Raw genomic sequence first — 11228 nt, 5'->3', positions numbered from 1 at the left:
TTTTATAGAAGAAAGTGTTTCTTAGTATTTTAGTCTTCCATATTTTATTTAAAAATAATTGGGCTTTAAAAACGAAAGAAAATGACACATGTACATTTATCAGGTGCTTTAATTCATACAGCTATTGATCCGGTCTTCTCCTTTGATATTTAGTGTTTGGGCATGAGGCCACACTAGATCATTAAAGTCTAAGTGGCATCAGGGTACTACGCTAGTCTCGATTGCAGAGTTTATTGGTTTGATCTCGGCTGAGTCACACTAAAGGCTTTAAATTTGGTAGTCACTGCTTCTTCACCAAGCAACCAGTATTTAAGGGGATAGAGTGACATCTAGTTGGTTCCTAGTCAGAAAAATGTGTCGGAATGGGGTGGCATGCCTACCTGTGAGTTCTTGCTTCTATGAGCTAGCACAAGAAAAATTTGGTACAGCATGTCCCACTAGTGCAAAGCAGGGTCTGTTTGAGTGATAAATGAAATGCATAAAACATCTGCCATAGGACATTAAAACATAATCAATCAATCAATCAATAAACCATTATACTGTTGCCAACAAGCAGCCAAAAATATTACTATACTTTACCAAAGAATTCACATCATGCAGAGTTTCATTACTGAGTGCCATGTAGAAAGTTAAATGGTTACAAAAAATGGGTATAAAAGTATGCTGAAACCATTCACTCTTATTTTCCTGATTCAAGAATGATTTTTTTATTTTCACAGTATACACTCAAGATACACAATATCTAAGTTAAATATTTTATTGAATAACAATTAACAAATCATAAGAAAAAAAAACAATAACAAATGACTGAACTTATTTAAAATTGTTAAAAAGTATATTGCACATTTTGATATCACAGCAATTTGTTACACTTTATCACAGGTCTTGGTAGAGTGGGTTCTCAATGGAGGTTACATCAGATGTCATTTTCTGAAAAAAAAAAAAAAATTATCAAATTGCATACCATTTAAAAAGACATGTTGTTTCCTTAAAATTGCTTTTTCATTCTGTTTTGTTCATAATTAAGTGTGATACTTAGCTAAGCATATAAGTAATCATAACCATTAATCTATATGTCCTCTGTATTGTGACAATCAACACATTGGCATGTAAACCATGTTGGGACACAAAAAAACTTGAATTGGAAAAATATAACAGTTTACAGTTGAAATTGTAATTACAGAAACCACTGCACTGAATAAATTTCCATATAAAAGGGACCATATCTCTTAGTGGTGAATGAATATACAACGTCAAAGGGCCATAACTCCTAAGCAATGAATAATACAGTATACAACATCAAAGGGCCATAACTCCTCAGCAATGAACAATACAGTATACAACATCAAAGGGCCATAACTCCTCAGCAATGAATAATACAGTATACAATATCAAAGGGCCATAACTCCTTAGTGGTGAATTGACCTATGACTTTGTGTTCATGTTTGAAAAGATTAGATTGAGATGTTCCTTCAATGTACAAAAACCATAAAATTAACAACATGAATAACTCAACAATTGAATGGTGAACAGACATGATGATCACTACCATTATGTTCCCACTCTTTATGCAAGGAAATAAAACATACAAACAAAAACACTTACATCTGCAAACGGTGCATCCATTTCATTCATTGTAAACTGAAAACAAAAAAAGGAATAAAAAATAATCAGATCAGGACAGTGTGCTTTAGTTACAATTTTACATAAAAATATTCCGTAATAATGCTTTTTTTTTTAAGTCAATCTTTAAAGAACATGACATGATTAACAGTTTATTTCTTAGTCTAATTTACTTTGGTTTCTTTGTATATGTTATGTTGACTATTTTAAACTTTTTTTTATATGGCATTAAACATGTGTAATGAGGCATTCTAAACAGAGAGGTACTGAGAACCAAAAAAAAAAGTTTTAGATGGCCTAAAATGAAATATTTTACAAACAGAAACTGTACAAATCAGGATAAAGCAATTACGGTCCAGTTTAAAAATAAATCTAAAATTGAGATTTTCCTCAAATCTTCAATTTCAAGCAATTTGAATAGTCGAAATTTGAGAAAAATAACAATTTTAGATTTATTTATGTAACCAGATCTGCTAACTGATACATGAATGCAATATGAGGAAGAACAGGGAAATGATAGTAAATGTATAATAAAAAATATAGAATCATAATGATAAAATCTCAATTTGAAAAAGCAGCAGAAATCCATGAATCCACAGAAAAATCCCATCCCAGCTGAAGATGGCTTTTGTTTCAATGTTGGTATTCTTTGAATACTGAAATGTACAACTTACATCTTTACCATCTCCGCCATCATAGCTTGGGTTAGATAGTCCAAATCCAAGTCTTTCACTGAACTGTCTTTCTTTACGTTTCTTCATGAAGACGTATCCACCAGCTAATGCCCCAATAATGGCAAGGACACCGACTGTTACCCCGGCAGCTATTTTGCCACCATCTGTAAGAGAGTTTTTTTTATATGAAAAGCAATTCAATAATATTTTAATTTTTTAATGTTGAAATTTTAAAATAAAGGGAACTACCCATGAAATATGTACAACAAAGTAGTCTTCAGTTCTTTCCACAAAAAATGGCTAGTGTAAAATTAGTCTGAATTATGATGTCACAATAGTTTGATCTAGTATTGTGACATCATACCATACAACTAATTATACACTAACAATTTTTGTGAAATAATCCATTGGTGATTAGAGCCTTCCTGTTCCATAAAAATATATTGATCCCTAAACTCATCAAATTCTTGATTTCCAAACCAATTTTTCGAAATCATGCTTAAATATTGAATAGCCTTTTGCTTCCTCACAAGTAAGAAAGAAACAATAAAATCATCATTCTGTTTTAAAAGATTAAATAATTTCACTCACTACTTTTCTTCTTAGGTGCACTACGGACAGCAGAAAAACTGTACTGACATCGATCTCCATAGTTATTGGTAGAACAACTGTAAATAGTATAATACATACATGATACATGTTATCTATGTTTAATCATTTATATTGATTTACCAGTACATGTATACCGTTTTACTGAACAGCCAAGATTGTGATATAAGCATTATATTTTGAACATAATTTTTAAAACCTAGCATATTTAAATGGTGATGTATATGTTACAGAAGGGGCAAATCCAAACTTCAATATAGGTCACTGATGAAACATTAAGTGATACCCCATCACATAATGGTGAAAAAAGGGGGAGGGTAAAATGTTCAAAATGGTCTTACTTGAAAACTACATTTAGAATTTTGAAAATTGAGCTTAACCTCTATTTTATTGTGCCTAGCAACTGACAAAGTTTAAAAAAAAATATCATAGATCCAGTTTTCATCTGGAAAACATCAGGGGATACACATATGGACATGCAACCTTTTGGAGGGTATCACAGAATACAACTTCACTTTGTGTGGGTGTGGGAAGGAGGGTATAAAAAAGGGGTTCTAGCTACCATTTGCTGATTGCACAAATTAACTAAATTTTCCAATAAAAAGAGTGAGGGGGTTCCAAACCCTTAAATCCTCTCTTTGCATCTGCGAAATAAACAATAATAGATAGAATTCAATTGATCTTAGATCTTCCTATTACAATTGGAATTCAATTTGTCCAAATAGAAATTAGAATTCCAATTTTATCTATTGCACAAGCCCCCCTTTCAAAGGATAAATTTCACTTACTTGCAAGAAGCTCCATTGGTGTTGCTGGCAGTACAGATTCCATTGTTTAAACAGAAACCTGAAGGGCATACTCCTGTAATAAGAAAAGAATAACCTGATAATAATCAACATTATCTGCCAGAATTCTTATTTTTTATCAGGTTTCTATAGGAAATAGTTTCATAGAAAGACATACGCTTAAAAAATCAGGTTTTAAGGTTCAGATGTAATAAGTATTGAAAATAATAGAATATTGCAGACTGTCAGTACTTACAACAAACTGGTAGAGATATTATTGATTATAACTTTCAAAGTTCATTTATAAGTAAGTTTTATAGGCACTATAAATGTATTAAATTGCAAGACCACCAATCATGAAGAAAAATATGTGCCTTTACTACACAAACTATACTCTTATTTGTTTTGCCACCATACTACTAAATCGGAACTACCAGTAGTTCGCAAAGTTCTACTTCACTGAAAATTAACCCGGATGCAGACAAAAAAAAAACTATCCTTACATAATATGTCAGAAAAGTAGCAATTTGTTTACGTATGTAGCTCCATCCCCCAATATGGTACTAAAAATCTATTGTAAGGCAACACCATAAATCAAGATCAGTAACTCCTCAATTAACATTTGTGCAAACAAAGAAGCTGAGAAAAAAATGATGCCAAGAAATTGAATCAGCTACAACTAAAAGAATCAGACTTGACAAAAATCCAAACAGGTTCTTCAGTGTGATGAATATATCTTTTTTATGTGCAAGCATGCAAGGTTGTGTAGTTCCCATTTCACAATTCCTCCAAGATGAAATTTCCGTTCTTTCACATTAACATTTGCATTTTTGTTAAAAAAAAAAAAAACTTTCAAATATGATAATCATTTTCAATACTTTGATAACTTTTGTACATTTATACACACACCACTTGCCTGTTAAGATTTCTCACAGACTGACTATCCATCATCATTTAAAGTTTTTCTGAAACATTCCTTATTTACAGTATTTGCTAATTTCTCATTCATTTCATATTTTGTACATACCATTACACAAACTTTCATCAGTAAAGTCTCCACATTGGTTGACTGTGTCACATCTAGGAGCGTTTATACATTTTCTTTGAGCATTACACCAGTAATATCCTGCCTTACATTTTACTGAAAAGAAATAAGGTTTATAATAAAATAAGATGGCTAATGGAAGTTGACATACATTAACATCCTTGACCTTTAGTCACTTTAATTGCTAATTTGTTCCTTATATAGTCCCCAAACCAAGCCATGCAACAATTTGACAGATCAATGACTGGTCACTGACTGACTGCTGAACAATTGATAATTAATGACTGCTTACTAATTTGATCACAGTTTTGTATAAAGACAAATTATTGGTTCTTCTAAATTTCAACTTTTTACTCAGAATTAATCAAATATACTTTAATTTTAACCTGACTCTGATAAAAAATACTAAAGATAAGTTTTGCATTTTATTCAGAAAAGATATGTGGACTGCGGAGTTTGTATGATTAAGATAGGTGTTCATGTTACAACAGTTTTGGACATATTGAAACTGTTTTGAAAGGACTTGAAGATATCTGGTTTATACAGGTTCATACCTGTTATGGGAGGGAGAATCCCACAAAATTTTGTTAAAATTATTATTTTTCTGTGATAAAAAATTAAGTAATTAAATTTTAACATAAAAAATTGCTTTTATGTCAAAATATCACAAATCAAACAGTGTCAATGGGGGAGAATCTCCCACATGATTCTGTTAAAAAGATCAACAGGTATACAGGTTTCACAGCACTTGGTTCATTAGGCCAAATAAAAAAAATTGTGTGGTTCTGGTCACCTCTTTGAATAAAATAGGGTTGGTAGTTGGGAAAACTAGTTGCATTATTAATTTTTTTGAACAACTCATAACGTCTGCTTGAAATATTGCTGAATTTTGAAAGATGAAAGGCTTTTAGTTGTCTCATGGCTGCAGCTGTAAAGTGCACAGATATTGTAACTATCAAGTTCTGTCCAGAGAAGTTGTTCAAACCACATTTATTCTTTTATTTGGTCTTAATGCTATTTTGTCAACAAGAGATGTTAAGAAGTCAAAAAAATGAACTAATGCTTACTACAATTAGTTGGTTCATCACTTCCGTCACGACAATCATTATGGCCATCACACATATATAACCTGGCAATGCACTCTCCTGATCCACAAGCCATCTCTGTTTTCTTGCATTGTTTGCTAGGAGGTGCTATAGTAGTTGGTTGTGTTGTTCCTGGAGCTAATGTTTTGGTTGGTCGTGTTACAGGTGAGACATTTGTTTTACCAGTTGGTGCTGGTGTTGATGGACACCCAAATTCATCACTTGCATCTGGACAGTCAGCAACGAAGTCACATTTCCACGAGTTTGGAAAACACTGGTTCAATGGTTTACATAAGAATTTGTCTCGCCCACAGTATAGCCCTGTTGATGACTGGTTGTATGGTTCTAAAATGATAAATAAAATGAATACAGAAGTGCCAAAAAAGAGGAGATATCAAAAAGGGGAAATCCATGATCACATACAGACATATGGACAATCACTAAAAAATACATAATCATAAAATACACACAAATACGAGCAGCACAATCCTAATCAAAATACATATAATAATATATTGTGTATTAATCAGAAATTATTATGAATTTACTATTTACTTCCTAAAGCAATTTAATTACTGGTATCTGTAAGAATCAGGCAAAAGTGAAAAATAATGAATCATGCTCAGAAAAAAACAAACAAATTTGACAATGTGGGTACAGTACCTGAAACGATCTGTGCAATAAAAATTGTGATCGGTCATCAATCACCGATCAGTTTCTAGTCAGTTATTGATCCGTCAAACCGATTCATTTAACTGGTGATTGCATCACGTGACCACAGAGCGGTCAATGTATTTTACGGTTTTTGTTGTTTTCTTTGTCAATTTAACACAAATATTTACATAGAGTAATAGATTTAAACATCAATTTATACTTTTATCTTACATTTCTTTTATCTAAAACAGATCTTACATCATTTTACATAACAAAACTGCAATCAGATCAGTCACCGGTCATCGATCCATCAGTGATCAATCAGTCAACGGTCATGGATCCGTAAAATCATTGCATGGATCAGTTCAGATACTGTACCTATTTTCTATTGAAGACAAATTTGTCTTAGGAGTGTCAGAGGATACTGGAAGTTCAAAGTTACAATAGAATAATTAGGGGAAAAGTGAGTTAGCTCCCTTTGATAATTTCTTATAATTAATACTTTGAATTATTGACACTTTTATTAGAAATGAATGCCATTTCTGCATTTCAGATACCATTTTGAATAAGATCATGTGGAAAAGCATGCGTGCTCTTTCCCACCATGATTCACCTACTGCACGATTCTTAAAGAGAACAGTACTTATATTCTATTTACCATACCCCAGTAAAAATGAAAATTATTCTTCTTGTCTTCTTATAATTGTAAAGTTGAGACAATAAAAATCAATTTTCAGCATGGCCTTTTTGGCAATAAAAAACAAATAAACATGAAGTTACATGTGTCGCTGGCAAATAGCACCAAAAATCACAATGTAATTGCCATACCTATATAAAGTCACACACCAAACAAATCAAATCATTGAGGGGCAAGATTTCGGTGATGAAAATTTTCTCTATCATTCCACAGATTTAGAGTGAAAAATGACTAAGTCGCTTGAAACAGTAAATTGGTATTGGATAGCACCCAAAATTGTTTATAATGTATGCCTAATCTATATATAGCTGTTCACCAAGGCAAGATAACCATAATGGAATTTGGACTGACAGAATGCAGATGGACAAGGTGAATCCAATTATACTGCCCACTCATTGAGTCTGGGTACAAAACACTGCTTAAATTTATACTTACTTCCTGTTTGGCATTCTGGTGTAAAAGTGACATCATCAATAGCTACATCAGATTTTGGCTCATCTCCTCTCACTCCCTCGATGACAACACGGAATGGCTGTATACTTCCCACCAATAGGTTGATGTATTTCCATTGTGCTCCCTGGTTACCTGATGTAGTCCACCATAACTGTCGGTTGGCTTCATTAACGTTTTGGACATAGACCTATAACAAACAACATGATTATTTTAAAAAAAATTCCTTTTTTTTTATTTTGTAAATGTGTAACTTTGACTGAATATCAAGTTCAAACAAAATAAAAACACTACCAATAAAAGAATCGGACCACATAACTATTTTAAAAAATTCATTTAACTTTACAATTTTTTGTCATTCAAAAATGTAATAAACCCAGAAGATCCTGCTTGTTTTCCCCCTTTATTTATCATACATGTACTAAATATATTATGTTTTTCACAGAGTTGGAGTTGATCAAATTTTATTTTGTAGATGTGTAACTTTGACTAAAAATCAAATTCAAACAAGAACAAAAATACTACCAATAAGATAACTGAACCAGAACAAATTCAAACTTGTAAAAATATATAGAAAAACAAAATATCACTTTAACATGACAAGCATGGTAAAAAAGTATGGAAAACTAATTTTGCTAGATTTATAGAAGAGTGTCAAACCTGGCCTCAGCACCACAAAACTTAAAAAAATACTCAAGTCTGAGAAAATTCTCAACTGTTTGTGATGTCATCGATTTCAGAGACTTTGATTGGAGTTACCATGGAAGTTAAGAATATTCTCAAGCATAAATATTTTTAAATATTTGTGGCTCCAAGGCCTGAAGTCTCCTCAGCTATGCTGACAAAAAAAAATAAAAATTCAGGATTATAGTCTTCTGAAGGCCAAGCATTTTCTTTTCATCTTTGCTTCATAAGTTGTTTTGAGATTAAATACTGGACAATTTGTTATCTTTAGTATAGATTTTTTTTTTTTTTTTTCAAACAATGTTTAAATTTGAACGACAAAAATTGTTCCTATTGCAATATCAATGAACTTGAAAACTGCATTATGTAAGTAACAACATGTATAAGAGTACATTTTTTAAAAAATTTTCTATATGTAAAAACACATTGTAAGCCAACATTAAATCATACACAGACTTACATTCAAGGGTCCCATGGTGGAAGCACCATACATGTAATACCAGAGTCTGACATAGCACACACCACGACTTGCTGGGAATTGTGGGGAAAGAACTTGAGCAGAATCCCCAGGTCTCATTGAGGCACTGTTTATGTAAAGGAACTCTCCTGCAAAAAAGGGATAATGATAATAGATCAAACATATTACCAGTAGCCTGTGCAAAAAATTATATATCAATATAAACCAGTTAGTAAATTCTGAGATATTGCATTGGTACCTCTTTTTAGAGAATGAGCACCTGAATGTATTTACATAACTATGTGCGTATACGTCTATTCAAAAGGTCAATTTTTTGGTAAAAAAAAAGAAAACGTACTATAAGGCCTATCCTTTGGACCCTGTATGCAGGACTAGAATTAAGATGTTCAATATGAAGAAGCCTTCCTCTTCAGTTTAGAAGATTAAATGAATTGATAAGCTTGATCATCCATATTTTATAAGCATTCTAATTAATGAAAATAAAATGTCTGTAATCGGTCAAATCTGCAAATTTTCTCTCAAGTATATTGAAATTGGGCAATACTTGGAATATTTTTTTTTAATTTTCTAGTGCCTCCTCCAACTTCAAAGAGCTTTGGATGCTTAATCTCCTAATGCAGATTTTAAAGGAGTCTTCATTTTCTAGCCTACCATTGGCAGATCCTAAATGATCAACAGATGGTCCTGTATTGGCATTGGGTGTTGACTGTCCTTGTATCCAATCAGCATCGTCGTCTGTACTTTGGCTCCACCCACAAACTGATGAGAATGGCTCCAAATCAAACTTACAGTCACCTAGTGCTGGAGCTGTAAGAGGAAACATAAGCTCTAAGCATATTTCATAATTGATTTGAATGTAAACTGATTCTACATAAGCTAGAGTATGCCATTACACCATTACACCATCTTGATAAGACCATGACAAATCATTTGATTACCACCACTCTGATTTGTTGTCTATTTCTCTCATGGATAGTTTGTGGGACTTGGTGTCTACTGTCTCCTGACATTGACACCTAACTCCCAATTTCTAGCTGCAGACCTGTCCTAAGTTGTTGTTGCTACTATAATCCAATGATAAAAATTCCAAAATTGCAACCTTTGAATGATTAATTTTAACTAAAACTGCACACAAAAAAACCCCAAAAAACAAAACAAAAATAACAAAATAAAAACAAAAACAAAATTGTTCCATAATAAAAAGAAAAAAAAAAAAAATTCAAAATAAAATGCAAGCTTTCAAATTAGCATAAATACATCTGGTCTAAATTCTGTTCAAATGGTCACATGACTTGCCTCCAAATAACACCAAAGCAGGTACAAAATTATAAGTGAAATTTGGCGAGTAGTTTACATGATAACAATTCTTAATCATGTAACAGAAGAGTGTAGTTTCAGTTACAAGACCACAATACATCTAACCAGAAACAAGAATTTTAAAAGAAAACAAATAGTTAAAATTTCGTAAAAGGAGGAGTATCAATAGAGAAATAAACCAAAGGGAGATAACTCACTTGTGCATCCATCCTCATCAGTTGAATCACTACAGTCAGTCTGCCCATCACATCGGTAACGACGATCAATACATTGTGTCTTACTGGCACATTGGAATTGTGTTCCTGGACAACTCTTAACTTCTACAGCTGCAAAAGAAATGAAAACTTAATGTGATAACACAATACAATTTTACTATAAATTCAGAATACTGCAAGCAATGATTATTGAAATATGTCATTTTAAATTAGAATGCAATTTTAATTTTGGAGTCATTAAGAATAATTCTATATTAGGAAAGGAAAAAACATTAATAATAAATAATACATAATAATTCACATTTTTCAAATCAAACCGCTGCAATTAAGTACAACTACTTATATTTCTTTAAATTCAAATTCAATTTCAAATATTTTAAATTCTCTTACTTGGAGCACAGTTGCTAAACTTAATGTCATCAATTGCGACATCACCAAGGTAACCATTTCCTTGGACAGCCTCAAACAAGATGGAGAATTGATGGTAGCTAGGCAATGATACATTCATCTGCCTCCATGCTGGTCCCTGGTCTCCAGTCAATGTTTTCAAGATTAGATTTTGTCCAGAACTTGTTTTTACAATAACCTTTAGTGCTCCAACATTTTTTCCATACATGTCATACCAGAAGGACATTTGACAAGATGGACCTGACTGGTAGTATATATCACTCATCAAAATAGCTTTGTATCCAAGATGGCTCCCACTGGCTTCCACATAAAGGTAATGTCCTAAAGGAAAATGATATATCAGTAAATTTATTGTAAAATAATTTAAAGACAACCTTCATGTACAAGATTGCTAGACAAAGGAACAGAAAGATGAGTAAGGTAATCCCCATAACCACTAATTTCAAACAGATCTATGATAAGTACAAAAGACCTTGTAAGGAAATATCATGCACCTTAATTGGT

The 11228-nt window shown here is 32.2% G+C and overlaps 1 protein-coding gene across 1 annotated transcript in view; it reads right to left on the bottom strand.

The window, feature by feature from the left end:
* Nucleotides 1-802: 802 nt before the first annotated feature.
* The window catches only part of LOC148609942 (uncharacterized), a 153547-nt gene continuing 143121 nt past the window's right edge, over nt 803-11228 (bottom strand). The window contains exons 156-167 of the mRNA XM_088541550.1: nt 10707-11045; nt 10299-10427; nt 9436-9591; nt 8767-8912; nt 7608-7812; nt 5804-6166; nt 4719-4832; nt 3695-3767; nt 2889-2965; nt 2298-2461; nt 1606-1641; nt 803-930 (exon numbers count right to left, since the gene is read on the bottom strand). Coding sequence (XP_088397676.1) covers nt 877-930; nt 1606-1641; nt 2298-2461; nt 2889-2965; nt 3695-3767; nt 4719-4832; nt 5804-6166; nt 7608-7812; nt 8767-8912; nt 9436-9591; nt 10299-10427; nt 10707-11045 — 1856 coding nt within the window. The 3' untranslated portion in view covers nt 803-876. The remainder of the gene's footprint in view (nt 931-1605; nt 1642-2297; nt 2462-2888; nt 2966-3694; nt 3768-4718; nt 4833-5803; nt 6167-7607; nt 7813-8766; nt 8913-9435; nt 9592-10298; nt 10428-10706; nt 11046-11228) is intronic.

The sequence above is a fragment of the Perna viridis genome, chromosome 8 (assembly GCF_037379345.1).
Source record: "Perna viridis isolate PV_CMFRI_1.1 ecotype Kerala chromosome 8, ASM3737934v1, whole genome shotgun sequence".
Taxonomy (NCBI): domain Eukaryota; kingdom Metazoa; phylum Mollusca; class Bivalvia; order Mytilida; family Mytilidae; genus Perna; species Perna viridis.
The sequence above is the reverse complement of the archived record's forward strand: the minus strand, read 5'-3'. Positions and strand labels throughout refer to the sequence as shown.